The following is a 16,727-nucleotide window of genomic DNA, read 5'->3' as shown; positions in this document are numbered from 1 at the left end:
CCCTAAATAGTAATTGTTGTTCAGTTTCCGGTTGTGTCCCAACTCTGTGACCCTGTGGACTGCAGCCCTCTCTGTCCCTCACCTTCTCCCAAAGTTTGCCCAAGTTCATGTCCACTACATGAGTGTTGCCATCCAGCCATCTCATCCTCTGATGCCCTCTTCTCCTTCTGCCTTCAGTCATTCCCAGCATCAGGGACTTTTCTAATGTGTCAGCTTTTCGCATCAGATGACCAAAATCTGGAGTTTCAGCTTCAGCATCAGTCCTTCCAATGAGTATTCATAGCTGATTTCCCTCAAGATTGTCTTGATCTCCTTTCAGTCCAAGGGACTCTCAGGAGTCTTCTCCAGCGCCACAGTTCGAAGGATTCAATTCTTTGTTGCTTTGCCTTCTTTATGGTATAACTCTTAGAACCTTACATGGCCACTGGGAGGACCATAGCTTTGACTATACAGACCTTTTTTGGCAGAGTATTGTCTCTGCTTTTCAACACACTGTATAGATTTGTCATTGCTTTCCTGCCAAGAAGCAAACGTCTTATGATTTCATGGCTGCAGTCACCATCCGCAGTGATTTTAGATCCCCAAAAGAGGAAATCCATCACTACTTCCATTTTTTTCCATGCTATTTGCCATGAAGTAACAGGGCCAGACCCAGGTTTGATCCCTGGGTTGGGAAGTCAGTGGCACCCCGCTCCAGTACTCTTGCCTGGAAAATCCCATGGACGGAGGAGCCTGGTAGGCTGCAGTCCATGGGGTCATAAAGAGTTGGACACGACTGAGCGACTTCACTTTCACTTTCTTTTTCACTTTCACTTTAATGGGGCCAGATGCCATGATCTTAGCTTTTTTAATATTTAGTTTTAAGCCAGTCTTTCCCTCTCCTCCTTCGCCCTCATCAAGAAGTTCATTAGTTCCTCGTCACTTTCTGGCATTAGAGTGGTACCATCCGCGTGCCTGAGGTTGATGTCTCTCCCGCCTGTCTTGATTCCAGCTGTAACTCATCCAGCCCGGCATCTCTCACGATGTGCTCAGTGTATAGACTGAACAAACAGGGCGCTAGCAGACAGCCCTGAGCACTCCTTTCTCGATCCTGAAGCAGTCAGGTGTCCATACAGGGTTCCAACTGCTGCTTCCTGACCCGCACACAGGTTTCTCAGGAGACAGGTAAGATGGTCTGGTATTCCTATCTAAATAGTAATAACTTGGTTTAAACATTTTTTTTCAAAAAAAAGAAAACCTAAAACACGCAATAAAACATTTGCTTTTTTGTAGGTTTCAGCCTAAAGTATTGTTTTATTTTTACAGTCAGAATTTCATATAGTTAAGGAGATATTCTAAGTTTACACTCAGTAAGTGAAATGCAGTTTCAATTAAGGTGTTAATTTAGAACAAAGAGGAGTTAAAAAAATATATGTGACATAAATGTGGTATGTTGTACTCCTGGGAAAATAAGTCTGAGGCCTTATTTTCTGAACCCTGAGTGGTTTATTTGTTTGTTTGTTTGATGTTTTTTTTTTGCTTTTGGCTAGAAGTATATTTAGTATATTTGTTAATTTTTAAAATAATTTTATTTTGTATTGGAATATACTTGATTTATAATATTGTGTTACTTTTGGGTATACTACAAACTGATTCAATTATACATATACGTATATCTATTCTTTTTCAGATTCTTTTCCAATTTAGATTATTACAGAACAGTGGAATAGAATTCCCTGTTCTGTGCAATAGGTTCTTATTGTTTATTTTCTATATGCTATTTTTTCTACTGTTTAGTCACTAAGTCATGTCTGACTGTTTGCATCCTGATGGACTGTAGTCCACCAGGCTTCTCTGTCCATGGGGTTTTCCAGGCAAAAATACTGCAATGGGTTGCTATTTCCTTCTCCAGGGGATCTTCCCAACCCAAGGATGTAGTAGTATTTATAAGTTAATCTCATCCTCCTAATTTATCCCTCCCCACCTTTCCCCCTTGATAACCGTAAGTTTGTTGTCTATGTCTGTGAGTCTGTTGCTGTTTTGTATCACTTGTATCATTTTATAGATTCCATATATAAGTGATATCATAAAATATTTGTCTGTCTCTGTCTGACATACTTCACTTAGTATGATAATCCCTAGGTTCGTCCATGTTGCTGCAAAAAATGGCATTATTTCATTCTTTTTTATGGCGGAGTATATATATATCCCTTGTATATATATCATGGGCTTCCCACTGCTACGTGGGTAAGGAATTGGCTGGTAGCACAGCAAACTCAAGTTCGATCTCTGGGTGGGGAAGATCTCCTGGACGAGGTAATGGCAACCCACTCCAGTATTCTTGCCTGGAGAATCCCATGGACAGAGGAGCCCTAAAGGCTAGTCCATAGGGTCACAAAGAGTCGGACACACATGAAGCAACTTAGGATGGATTCAAGCAGGTGTATGTGTCACAGCTGCTTTATCCGTTCATCTGTTGATGGACATTTACATTGTTTCCATGTCTTGGCTATTGTAAATAGTGCTGCAATGAACTTAGGATGCATATATCTTCTCAAATTATGGTTTTCTCTGGATATATGCCTAAGAGTGGAATTGCTGGATCATATAGTGGCTCTGTTTTTAGTTTTTTAAAGAACCGTCATTCTGTTTTCCACAGTGGCTGCACCAACTTGCATTCCCATCAACAGTGTAGAAAGGTTCCCTTCTTTGCACACCCTCTCTAGTATTTATTGCTTGTAGACTTTTAAATGATGACCATTCTGACTGATATGAGGTGATACCTCAGTGTAGTTTTCATTTGCATTTCTCTAATAATTAGTGATTTTGAGCATATTTACATGTGCTTTTGGCCAACTGGATGTCTTCTTCGGAAAAGTTTCTAGTTAGATCTTCTGTTTTCTGATCTTTTTTTTTTTTTTTTTAGCTATTTGAGCTGTTTGTATGCTTTGTAGGTTAATCCCTTGTCTGATTGCAAATATATCTGAGGCCTTATTTTCTGAACATTGAGTTGTTAATAAACACTTTAGATATGTCCATGTTATACTTTAGAGCACTTGTTAATCAAGTCAAGCTGGAATAAGTCCATCCCAGTATTGGGGGCTTAATCTCATCCTCAGAACATTTAGGTGATCATTGATCCCCAGGTGCTTTAACTTGTATGCATCAAGTTAAAGTTAATTTGAGCAAGGAAATGACCATATATAGTATCTACTCCCTAGATATATTGGTTTGCTCAGCCTGCATGACAAAATATCACAGTCTGGGTGGTTGGAATAGCAGAAGTTTGTCCTCCCACAGCTCCAGGGGCTGGGCGTCTGCGATCACGGCGTGGGCAGGTGAGGTTCCTCTGAAGCTCCTGTCCTCAGCTTGGAGGTGGACGCTGTCTCACTGCCCTCCATGCCGTGTCACCCTGCATCCTCATCTCCTCTTCTTGTGCGGACACCAGTCAGATGGATTAGGGTCTCCTTAAGGGGCTTCTTTTAACTTAATCACCATTTATAGGCCCTGTCTCCCAATAGTCTCATCCTAAGGTTTTGGGGTTAGGACTTCAACCTATGAACTGTGGATGGGTGATGGGAGGGTACACTATTCAGCCCAGGCCATACTTTGGGAACACAGAGACTGTGAACTCAAGTCAGATGCCCAGCATGCGGCTGCCTCCTCCCTGACAGCTTTGGCCAAAACAGGATGCGGGGCAGGTAGTGTGTTTCAGTAATCTTAAGCCTCTTTACCTAATTATTTGGGGACCGCATTGTTAAGTTTAATCTGAAGATGATTTAAAAACCCATCTTGAACTTGCCCACATTTTCACCACCTGGGAAAGACTGCAGTTAAGGTCACAGTTGTTATTGTTGTTGTTTAGTCGCTTAAGTCATGTCCGACTCTTGGGACTCCATGAACTTAGCCTGCCAGGCTCCTCTGTCCGCGGGATTTCTCAGGCAAGAATAATGGAGTGGGTGGGTAGCCATTTCCTCCTCTAGGGGATCTTCCCGACCCAGGGATTGAACCCATTTCTCCTGCATTGGCAGGCAGATTCTTTAACACTGAACAACCTGGGAAGCCCTGAGGTCACAGTAGCAAACATTTTCCTGGAAAACTCAGTGCATGTGAGGGGGCCAAGACAGTCTGACTGCAGGCATTCCAGGCACTCGGCACAATGCCAGCTTCTCACCAGGGAACCATTTTTAGTCATGGTTAGGCTGAAAAGCAAAGGTCAGGGGTCAGCATAGACCTTCTAAAGCCACGTTTGCAGAGCACACAGCAGCGAAGGACGCACCATAACCTCCTTCAGGTTATTGTAGTGGAATGAGAAAGCAGAGCCAGGGTCTGCCCCTGTTTCAGTGGTTAGGACTCTGAGCTCCCAGTGCAGGCGACATGAGTTCACTCCCTGCTCAGGGAACCAAGATCCTGCATGTTTAAAACAAACAAACAAAAAAGCATCACTACATCACTGGGAAAGACTGGAAGAATTCTGAAAATATTATTAAGGGCACTTATTCCATCCATCTCACAAAAAGTATTCCTAACGATTCTATTTTTAGCTTCTTGACCATTGTGTATCTTTCATTATAAACCTCTTTGGAAAATGGGAAAACTGTAAACTTTATGGCTTGTAGGATTAAACTGGAAAATGAATGAGGGAAGCCATAAAAGTGCAGGAACTCTCATGCAGTGTTCTAAAAATATTCTTCAGACTTATGAAACTTTTACAAGTTGTACTTATCTGGAGTGGGGTGAGGTATATTCAAGAACCTTGGCCCAGCACAAAAGGAACATTTTTGTTTGTTTAAAAATACCCAGAAACTCCACTGTGGCACTGTTGGAACAGACTGCCTAATAAATGTTTTCCGACTGTGTGGTTGCCACAACATTGGAATGTCTGACAGCAACAGGAGAACTGCTGGGTCTTTTCTTGTAAGAAATGGATCACTAGAGATCCGTGTTGTATTGTGCACAATCCAGAGTACATAAAGCTGTGTGTGGCCCTGGGGGGCCAAGAATTTGATGTCAATGAGAACAGAATGTGGCTGAGAACAGCTCCGGCCACCCAGGTGGTACGTAACCATGCATCCTGAGAGCATCAGGTCAGAGGTCACGTAGAGAATGCCCTCTCTGCACTCGCCACTCACAGTGTCAACTTGAGGTTAACTTGAGTCAACCCAGAAATGTACCCACTTCAAGGGACCATGCCCCCCCTCACTCGAGACCTTTACATACGATGCTCTCCTGGCATGAGACACAGCTGCCCCTTCACCATCTGTACAGAGTTAAAATTCCTTTGAAAAATCCCTTGGATATCAGCCTGTAGTGTCTCAGAGAGTTCAGTCCCATCAGTTAGCCTGTTTTGCTGCTGCTTTCTTTACACACTAGATAAAGTGGTTGGTTTGCATTTAAGCAATGTATTTTATTAGAGGTCATCATAAACTCTGGAGGGCCTCCTAGTGGCTCAGACAGTAAAAAATCCTCCTGCAATGCAGAAGACCCAGGTTTGATCCCTGGGTGAGAGTCAGGAAGAGCTCCTGGGGAAGGAAATGTCAACCCACTCCAGTATTCTTGCCTAGAGAATCCCACGAACAGAGAGGCCTGGTGGGCTGCAGTCCATGGGGTAGCACAGAGTCGGACAGGACTGAACGACCAACACACACAGACACACATAAACTCGGGGATTCTCTTGAGGAGCTGACAAAAGTGAAGGAAGAGAAGTTTTGCATTTCTCACCTCCTGATTCTGCCAGGTTACTGCTCATTTACTGGTCGAGCAAGCTGCAGACCCCTCACTGTCTAAACCATTCTCTCTCTTGCTCTGTCTTCTTCTCTCTGTGTTAGTAGCATTACATTAGATAAAAACCCGAAGCTCAGTACATATAAAATAAATCCTCCGTGTTTCACTGACCCTTCAGGATCAGTGCTTGCCCGTCCCTCCTACAAGGCCGTGAGCTACCTGGAGTCCGGGACTCTTTCCTTTCCAAGTGTACATACACAGCACTGGCCTGAAACATTCAGGGAAAAGTTCCTTGAATGAGTTAATAAAGGAATGAATAAACAAAACAGATCACATTAACCACAACAACTTTTCTGTTTAAAAACAACTGAATTTTGCACTGTACATATTAAAAAAAAATTAATCTTATCATCGGGCTCAATGGTTACTTTCAAGATAACCAAAACGACGTACTTCCTCTGTTGTTTCTATGAGTTGATATCCCTAATTAAAAAAATAATCAAATAAAAATGTCTGATTAAGAAAAAAAAAAGAAACCAAAAATAAGAAAGACATTTATATTTATCTTTTGAATTCAAATTGTTTAATCCATTAAGTCATATTCTTTTACTGATATTTCCAGTTGATGGATGGAATTGACTTTTCATTTGATGGTTAGATACTGCATTGATTGGAAGGTGATTTTTTGGACATTATTTATCTTTATTCACCTCTCCAACCCATGATATTACACCTAAAACTGTTGTACTTCACCCTGTGCATTTCTGGATTCCTATCTGCATAGAAACAAGCTCTAACATCTTTAAAAAATAGACAGCCTGCCCTCATCCTGTGTGACTCTCCAAATACCCTCTTAGTCACTGCAAACCTTTTGGAAATGGTCCTGGAGCCTCTCTGCCTCCTCATCTCCGGTATTCTCTTCCGACTGGTCCCCACCTCCGCTTGAAATCAGTGCTACCGGGGAGGCAGCCCCGTCATCCACTCTATAGGTCTGCTTCTGACTAAAATTCTAAGTAGTAATCAACAATTAATTATCTTACTTCCTGAAATACCTTATTCCTCTGATTTCTGCACCATGACACTTACCTCTTTTTCTCCTGAAAAGGTCTTCCCATGGAGACCCCTTAGCTGCCTTGATTTTCTTCTAGACCTCAAATGTGAAAATATCCTGGGCTCTGCTCCGACTCCCCTGTGTATCTCTCTGTGTTCCCTGGAGGTTAAACTGGTACCCTAGATCTTTATCCCATTGGCCTGCCAGTGTGTCCTGTCTGTCTGCCCACCTCCCGCCTCTCTGGCCCCGATCTCACCCTCTGGTCCTGATCCTAGATCTTCCTCCTTCTGTACACTCCACACAGCTATTATGCGAGCTCCTCAGTCATCCACTGGAGAACCCAGAGTTTCCACCACCCATGAGTTCCCCTCCCCGTAAGTGACACTGGCATCCAACTAGTTGTCATCATTGTTGTTTAATCACAGCCGTGTCTGACTCTTTGAGACCCCATGGACTGTGGTCCACCAGGCTCCTCCATCCGTGGGATTTCCCAGGTAGGAAGACTGGAGTGGGTTGTCATTTCCTTCTCCAAGGGATCTTCCCGACCCAGGGATCGAACCCGCATCTACTGTTTTGGCAGGCAGATTCTTCACCACTGAGCCACCCCGGAAGCCCCTCCCACTGGTTATCCTAACTGAAAACCTGGAAGTTCCTGATTCCTTCCATTCTTCTGAGCCACTTGCACATGGATGAACGGGAGGGCTGTCAGCTACACTGCAAGAGAAGCTCAAAGCCTCTGCCCGCTGATCTGCCCTGCTGTTCTCCGAACACGGTCTCCATTTCCATCCTCGGGGAGAGCTTCCCCACCTCCTTCACTTCTGCTCCAGGAGCTCAGCCCCACACAGGGGCTTGGTGACCCTGTGAGAGGGGGGATCAGAACAGGACCCGGCCCTGGGTTCCCCCCACACTCAAGCACAGAGTCCAGGCAGCCACCCAGCAGAGCCCGAGCCTCTCAATCTCCTCCTCTCCCCGTGCATAGTCTCAGTCACCCAGGCTCTCCTGGCCCTCCTTACGATCCGTCTCTTGCTCCTCTGCCTGGACTAGCCTTCCCCCAGAGCCTTGCATGGCAGCCTCCTTGTCTCCAAGTCACCTGCACTACCCAACTGATCAAAAGGAATTCTCTCAATGCAGACAGACTCTTCTTCATTTTTCTGTGATGATATCCAGTATCCAGATGATATTCAGATGGAATTCCAGTTGAGCTCTTTCGAATCCTAAAAGATGATGCTGTGAAAGTGCTGCACTCAATGTGTCAGCAAAGTTGGAAAACTTAGCAGTGGACATGGGACAGGAAAAAGTCAATTTTCATCCTGTTTCCAAAGAAAAGCAATGCCAAAGAATGTTCAAACTACTGCACAATTGCACTCATCTTACATGCTAGCAAAGTAATGCTCAAAATTCTCCAAGCCAGGCTTCAAAAGTACATGAACCATGAACTTCCAGAGGTTCAAGCTGGATTTAGAAAATCTGTGGAAATTTCTTAAAGAAATGGGAATACGAGACCCCTTAACTGCCTCCTGAGAAATCTGTTTGCTGGTCAAGAAGCAGCAGTTGGAACCGGACGTGGAACAATAGACTGGTTCCAAATCGGGAAAGGAGTATGTCAAGGCTGTATATTGTCACCCTGCTTATTTAACTTATATGAAGAGTACATCATGAGAAATGCTGGCCTGGTTGAAGCACAAGCTGGATACAAGATTGCCGGAAGAAAAAAAAAAAAAAAAGATTGCTGGAAGAAATATCAATAACTTCACATACACAGATGACACCACCCTTGTGGCAGAAAGCAAAGAACTAAAGAGCCTCTTGATGAAAGTGAAATAGGAGAGTGAAAAATCTGGCCTAAAATTCACCATTCAGAAAACTAACATCATCGCATCCAGTCCCATCACTTCATGGCAGATAAATGGGGAAAGAATGAAAACAGTGACAGACTTTATTTTCTTGGACTCCAAAATCACTGCAGATTGTGACTGTAGCCATGAAGTTAAAAGATGCTTGTTCCTTGGAAGAAAAGCTGTGATAAACCTAGACAGTATATTAAAAAGAACAGACATTACTTTGCCGACAGAGGTCCATCTAGTCAAGGCTACGGTTTTTCCAGTAGTCATGTATGGATGTGAGAGTTGGACTATAACGAAAGCTGAGCACAGAAGAATTGATGCTTTTGAACTGTGGTGTTGGAAAAGACTCTTGAGAGTCCCTTGGACTGCAAGGAGATCCAACCAGTCCATCCTAAAGGAAATCAGTCTTGAATATTCTTTGGAAGAACTGATGCTGAAGCTGAAACTTCAAGACTTTGGCCACCTGATAAGAAGAACTGAATCATTGGAAAAGACTCTGATTCTGGGAAGGATTGAAGGCAGGAGGAGAAGGGGGTGACAGAAGATGAGATGGTTGGATGGCATCACTGACTCAATGGACATAAGTTTGACCAAGCTCCAGGAAGTGGTAATGGACAGGGAAGCCTGGCATGGTGCAGTCAATGGGGTCTCAAAAGAGTCAGATACGACTGAGCAACTGAACTGATCCAGAATCTAAAGTCATTATTTTTCTGTTTATATGATCTTTATTTATTTTTAAGTAGAAATACAGTTGATTTACAATGTCATATTAATTGCAGATGTACAGCAAAGTGATTGAGTATCTATCATCGTTCTATCTATTCTTCTTCAGATTCCTTTCCCTTTGGTAAAGAATAGGTTATTACAAGATATTGAATGCAATATACAAGATAGATGATACAGTATACAATATATAAAATACAATATGCAAGATATTGAGTCCAGGTCCCAGGACTGTACAGCAGGTTATTTTTTAACTTTTTATTTTGCATTGGTATATAGCTGATTAACAATGTTGTGGTAGTTTCAGGTGAATGGCCAAGGGACTCAGTGATAGATATCCATGTATCCACTCTCCCCCAAACTCGCCTCCTCTCCATGCTGCATAACATTGAGCAGAGTTCTGCAGATCCTTATTAATTATCTGTTTTATTAATATACTAATATATAGTACTATATGTATCAATCTCAAACTCCTGATTCATCTCTCCCCCTGCATTTCTCCTTTGGCAACCACAAAGTTGTCTTCTCTGTCTGTGAGTCTGTTTGTAAATGAGTTCATTTGTATCTTTTTTCACATTCTGCCTATAAGCGATGTATGGTATTTGTCCAGAATTGTCATGTTACCTGGCTTGCTTTGGCTGTTTACTGGATGCGCTTTCCTATCACTTGTGTGACTTTGACACCTAGAATGCTATCAGGTTATCAGATTATAGGCCTTTGATGCTTAACAAGCATTTGCAGAATGAACTAATACGTCTATAGGTTGTTTCCAAATGCAGCATTTCTAAATATGAAAAGTGAAGGTTCATATGTAAGCAGGACACATTTTGGAATATTCTATGAGAGCATGTCTATTTTTCCAAAGCGTGAGTAAAGTATTGCCCCCCGCCATAGTATGCATATTACTAACTTTTACGTGTCTGTGAATGTAGAATATTAAAATATACTGGTTTTCTAATCCTTTTGTTCTTTGTATAGTACTTGGGACAGGGTTTCAGGTCAAAGGTCTCATGACATCATTTGCCCACAGATTAAATGTCTTTTTCAGGTTAGTGATTCTTCCGTGGATACAAGTAGTTATTAAATACTGATGGTATCTTTAATAGGCATAACAGTATTTTATAATATTTAGTGGTTTAATACATTATATTGGTATTAAAAATATCATATATATAGCATATTTATTCTGTAATTATAGCATGCATGCTCAGTAGCTCAGTCGTGTCTGATTTTGCGACCCCATGGACTGCAGCCCACTGGGGTCCTCTGTCCATGGGATTTTCTAGGCAAGAATACTGGAATGGGTTGCCTTTTCTGACTCCAGTCATGGCACAGAGGGATGAATACAGATAATTACATACACTTGTATAGAATATGTGTGATTTTATCAGTGCTTTCAAATGAATCTGTAAGCCCATATGAAAATGCATACATGAAAATATCTGTAACTAAACTTCTGTTTTGTTTGTAAAGTCAATCAAATCAGACTCTGTGTTTTCCTAAACTGTGGTATAATGGAATGATCACAAGACTGAGGGTCAGAAAATCAGGTTTCTCATCTAGCTTCCAGGCTAATGAGGGGGATACCGAAGAAGTCATTGTTCCCACTAGAATGTAAGCTCCATCGGGCAGAGGTCAGAGTCAGTTGCATTCACTGCTGTATCACCAGCATGCAGAAAAGGTGAGGCCCAGTTCAAGTGCTGGACAGTTACTTGTTGCATGAATTATACTTCTCTTTTGTACAGTTTCCACAACTGTAAAATTCTGATCCTTCCAACCCTTACATTCCAGATAATATGAGAGCCCTTTGAATATAAATCAGACAGATTCAGAGCTAGAATTGCTCATCCAGCTGTTACCTAGGCCTTTATACGGTTGTATAGTGAGTGCTTCAAAACTCGGTTGAATATTTCTTAACATGAGTAAGACAAGATATCGGCCCATGACTGCAATCTTTAGAAGGCTTAAAACAAAAACTCTACAAATATATTACTCAAATACACAAAATTAAATAAGTATAAAAGAAAGTCCAATAACCAACCTCGTACATGATGCTTTTGCAAAGTGTGTAGCACTTAAACATTTATTTGGAAGCTATGATGATTTAAAACTGCTGTAAGGATTTGGGGATACCCTGTAGACATACCCCTCTTTGAGAAGACTTGAAAAATACAAATTGGTAAATAACTCTTAAATGTTTTCTTTTCATTCATCAAACACATATATCACTACAAACACCTGTAGCAGGTGTTAGGAGAGGCGGGAGAAGCCAGGCTCTGATAGCACCTCCGTCATCTGGACAGCCAGGCACACACAGCCTCCTGGCCGGAGTCGACATCAGAACTGGAAACGCCACAGAGGAAACCTGTAGACTGGGGGCTGATGACTAGACCACCATTACTCACAGCCTCCAGGACCAACCCAGCTTTGGGGGCCACTGTCCGGTCCCCTCACATCCTCCAGACCAATGTTTGATGAGACCCTGACCCCTTTTTTATCAAACCGCTGCTCTGCTCCATCAATTTCCATCCCTTCTCTTGCCTGTTTTTATCCATAGCAGTTATTACCAGACCTGTTGCATATTTGTTGACTTGTTAATTGCCTTTCTTGTGTATACATACATGTATGTAAGCTCCATGATGACAGGAAATTTGTCATTTGGCAGTGTTTACCCAGAACCTAGAACAGTGTGGGACACCTGGTTGGTATTTAGTAAATATTTGTTGAATGGAGGGTTGGATGGAGGAAAAGGGATGGAAAGAGGGAGGGAGGGATAAATGGGTGGGTGGAAGGATAGATGGAAGAATGAAGGAAAGATGGTTGGAAGGAGGGAAGGAAGGATGGATAGAAAAAAGGATGGAAGCATAGATGTATGGATGCAGCTAGGGATGGATGGATGCATGCATAGAAGGATGGAGGGAAGGGAGGATGGATGGATAAAAGGATGGGTGGATGTATAGAAAGAAGGATGGATGGATGGATGGAGGAATGGATGGATAAATGAATGGATGAAAGTATGGATGGATGAATAAAACAAAGGGTGAATGGATGGAAGGAATGCTGACTGAGTGGATAAATGAACACCTTAATGAAAAGATCCTTGTGGCTGATCCTCTTAACCATTTCTCTCTAGTTCCCAGCATCCTCCCCTCCATTTACATATAAAGTTTGCTTTCATTATTCTAGCTATGAACCTCATTGTTTTCAGTAGAATTTGGTGTTCTACCCTCATTTATTTCCTCGGGTTGCCTGGGGTAAACATTTGTCAGGATTCTGGCTGGCTCACTCGGGTAACGTGGCGTGGGGGCTTGCCCCTTGCCCTCAGGTGTGTGGTACTGATAGGCATGCAGAGATGAAATGTTGCTTTACATGGTGACTTCATACAGGAGCGACATCTAAAGAGGAGCCACAGACACACGCAAACACCCAAACTAAGCTAAATGGCAGCTATCATGGCCATAGGTGAAGTCCCTGCCTTGAGCCCAGTGGATGAGACAGAAATCAGAGGGAGCACAGGTGGGGAATCTAGGGCCATAGGTGGGAAAAGAGATGCATCCACAGGATAGTTGGTAGGAGCACAAATTGCTTTGTAGAGGACAAGTTAGAAACAATAAGATCAAACAGATTCCTACCCTTTCACTAGCATTTCAACCTATAAAAATGTATCCTGTGAAATCACCTCTAACAAGTGGAAATGTCACCAGTAATGAGCCCTATGTGGGTAACCTCTGTGCCACCTCAGATGAGATCCTATACACTAAAGTGTTACAGAAAACATTGAATAAAATGCTGTGGTGTTTTTTTTTTTTTCTTTTATGAGGATTGTGGATAGCTGGCTGTACCAAAACAGTGGCATTTTCCATGCTGGGTTCCAAGTGCCTCTTCTGTCGAGGACATTCCCAGTCATTCAGATCTGTCTCCATGCAGTTGGAACTTTCCAGATTGGAAGAAACCTGTTAGCTTTCACAGAACAGTTCAGTGCAAAATCCAGTTTTCACTGAAGCTGACAACTTGAGCAGCCATAATGCAGTGATGCATTTTGGCTCATTGGGAGTCAGGTGGTCTCTGAAACCGGGTGGTGGTCTGCCTTCTACTGCTGCCTCCTTAGCCAGAGCATCCTGTAGCAAAGAGATGAATTCATCAGGGTATTTTCTTAGACATTATTTTTGTGAGTAAAACTTGAATTATATGCATAATTAACTATTGTACTTGCAGAATCGATATCCGGGGGAACTGTCTGGGGGAAAAAAAAAAAAGCAACAACTTAGAGTTGCTTTTACTCTCTCTTGCCAGAGTCAGGCCACAAGAAGTTGAAAAGCACCATCCAGAGAAGCACGGAGACAGGAATGGCAGCTGAGATGAGGAAGATGGTGAGGCAGCCAAGCCGGGAGTCCACAGATGGCAGCATCAACAGCTACAGCTCCGAGGGGAAGTAAGTGGGTCAGCCCGGCACCTGGACTAGAGCCGGGGGTCCCGAGTCACTGGGAGGGGAACAAGGCCCCCAGGTCATCCTGCAGTTGCTTTGTACAACCCGGAATTCAACCATGCACTTTATTTTTTATTTATTTATTTATGTATTTATTTATTTTTCATTTATTTTTATTAGTTGGAGGCTAATTACTTCACAACATTGCAGTGGGTTTTGTCATACATTGACATGAATCAGCCATGGAGTTACATGTATTCCCCATCCCGATCCCCCCTCCCACCACCTCCCTCTCCACCCAATTTTAAAACAGCCTGACCTCTTAGGATACAGACACATGAACACACCCCTGCCCCTGGTCACTCAGACCTCTCAAAGGGATGAGGAAGTGGCGGCTTAACATGAATACACTGACTTTTTGTTACCCAGAAAGGCTCAGAAAAGCCCATGACCAGAGGCTTATGGTAGAAATGCCACATTTCATGGCTTCTTTCAGATGGGAATTTCATTGTCTGGCCCAGTTACCAAAATCTGAATTAGAATGTAGACATATGAAACTAATTGTCCATATTCCTGCTTTTCTCCAAACTATTTTGGGATTCAAGTTGTTGGAAGTCTAACATTCTTATAATAGCAACTTATTTTTCCTATTTTTAAAACATCACGATTTCAGTTTCACCTTAGGAAAAATGCCCAGGATCTACCTACTTAGTTATTTTTCTGATGGAAGAGTTTTCATTAATCTTGAAATTAATTAATTTGGAAAAAAAATAACTAGATTTTTGTTTACTTGGTGTGATTTTTTTACACAAAATCTGCATTTTTCTTATGCTTGAGAATTTTCCTGGTGAAACTGAAATAATGGTTTTAATGGTTGATAGTTTGATGGTTGACAGGTTACTGAAGTGATAAGTCTTACAAATAATTAAGTATTATCCTGCAATGGGTTACTTGGGGATTGACCATGTACAAGTTTTCTATAATTATGTATTACCATGCAAATATCTTTTACCCATTCATTATTAATAATTTATTTTATTTTACTGTCATTTTTAATTTGGTTCAGAAAATAAAATAAATTTTGCCAAGTTAATGTTCACGATATGGTTTCCCATTCCTGAAAGTAGTGAGTCCCTCTATTTGATCCAATGATGGGTATGCATTCTCTGAGCAAGATACAGCCAGGAATAAAAATCAGAAGACGTGAATTTATGGAGTTAAGTTTGCTGACATAATACCAATATTTGTGGAAGTATTATAAAGCAATGAGCAAATAAATAACTGGAGGCACTGTTTTCTGATATAAAAATCAACAAGTGTAGATTGGGATTAACATACACACACTACTATATATATATATGTGTGTGTGTGTGTATATATATATATATAATCAATAACTAATAGGAACCTGCTGTATAGCACAAGGAGCTCTACTCGATTCTCTGTAATGGCCTATAGGGGAAAAGGACCTAAAAGAGGGTGGACATATGTACATATCCAGATACATATAACTGATTCACTTTGCTGTACCGCAGAAAGTAACACAGCAGTGTAAATCAACTATACTCGAATAAAATCTTTTTAAAAATTGACAAACCTAGTCATACTTCCACCATGGATAAGCCACTTAACTTCTCACAGATTTATTTTATGGTCTCTAGATAGAATAATAATTGATGCTCTGTCTAATTCCTTTGATTTTGAAGAAATAATATGCATGAAAGTACATGGTTGTTGTTCAGTCGCTCAGTCGAGTTTAACTGTTTGCGACCCCACGGACTGCAGCGTGCCAGGTTTCCCTGTCCTTCACTACCACATTGGAAACAATCAACACTTATAGAAAACTGTTTATTCCAAAAAATTACTTATTGAAGTTAAACTATGTAAACAGCCTGGTTCTTGTTACCCTGGCTGCTGCTGCTAAGTCGCTTCAGTCGTGTCCGACTCTGTGCGACCCCATAGATGACAGCCCACCAGGCTCCCCCGTCCCTGGGATTCTCCAGGCAAGAACACTGGAGTGGGTTGCCATTTCCTTCTCCAATGCATGAAAGCGAAAAGTGAAAGTGAAGTCGCTCAGTCATGTCCAACTCCTAGTGACCCCATGGACTGCGGCCTACCAGGCTCCTCCATCCATGGGATTTTCCAGGAAAGAGTACTGGAGTGGGTTTGTTACCCTGGAGACATCAGTTACAGGAGCACAGTCCCTGCTCTGGATAAAGATATAGCCTGGGGTTTCAGGCAGGCATGGTGAGAAACAGACAAACTTCAACCAACTTACTTCCATTTAATTTAAATACAAATCTCATATAATATGACATTTTAATTCATTCAAAATGTTAATTCATTCAAAACTGAAGAAATTAAGCATTTTGATTTGTAAATAAGAATCTGTTTTCAAATAATATTTATTCAATATTACAAACTAAAGATACCAAGAGAACATTTCATGCAAAGATGGACACAATAGAGGACAGGAATGGTATGGACCTAACAGAAGCAGAAGATATTAAGAAGAGGAGGCAAGAATACACAGGAGATCTATATGAAAAAGATCTTCATGACCCAGATAACCATGATGCTGTGATCACTCACCTAGAGTCACATCCTGGGATGCGAAGTTAAGTGGGTGTTAGGAAGCATCACTGTCAACAAAACTAGTGGAGGTAATAGAATTCCAGTTGAGCTACTTCAGATCCGAAAAGATGATGCTGTGAAAGTGCTACACTTAATATGCCAGTGCTATACTCAAATTTCCAAAATTTGGAAAACTCAGCAGTGGCCACAGGACAGGAAAAAGTCAGTTTTCATTCCAATTCCAAAGAAAGGCAATGCCAAAGAATGTCCAAACTACCGCACAGTTGCACACATCTCACACACTAGCAAAGTAATGCTCAAAATGCTCCAAGCCAGGCTTCAACAGTACATGAACCGTGAACTTTCAGATGTTCAAGCTGGATTTAGAAAATTAAGAGGAACCAGA

At 41.8% G+C, this 16,727-nt stretch overlaps 1 protein-coding gene across 50 annotated transcripts in view; it reads left to right on the top strand.

Annotated features, from left to right (window-relative positions):
• The window catches only part of RIMS1 (regulating synaptic membrane exocytosis 1), a 582,755-nt gene that overhangs the window by 555,006 nt on the left and 11,022 nt on the right, over positions 1-16,727 (top strand). For all 50 annotated transcript variants that reach the window (XM_043439256.1, XM_043439244.1, XM_043439243.1 and 47 more), the window contains one exon: positions 13,615-13,753. In XM_043439256.1, coding sequence (XP_043295191.1) covers positions 13,615-13,753 — 139 coding nt within the window. The remainder of the gene's footprint in view (positions 1-13,614; positions 13,754-16,727) is intronic.

Source organism: Cervus canadensis, chromosome 20 (assembly GCF_019320065.1).
Source record: "Cervus canadensis isolate Bull #8, Minnesota chromosome 20, ASM1932006v1, whole genome shotgun sequence".
Lineage (NCBI taxonomy): Eukaryota > Metazoa > Chordata > Mammalia > Artiodactyla > Cervidae > Cervus > Cervus canadensis.
The sequence above is the reverse complement of the archived record's forward strand: the minus strand, read 5'-3'. Positions and strand labels throughout refer to the sequence as shown.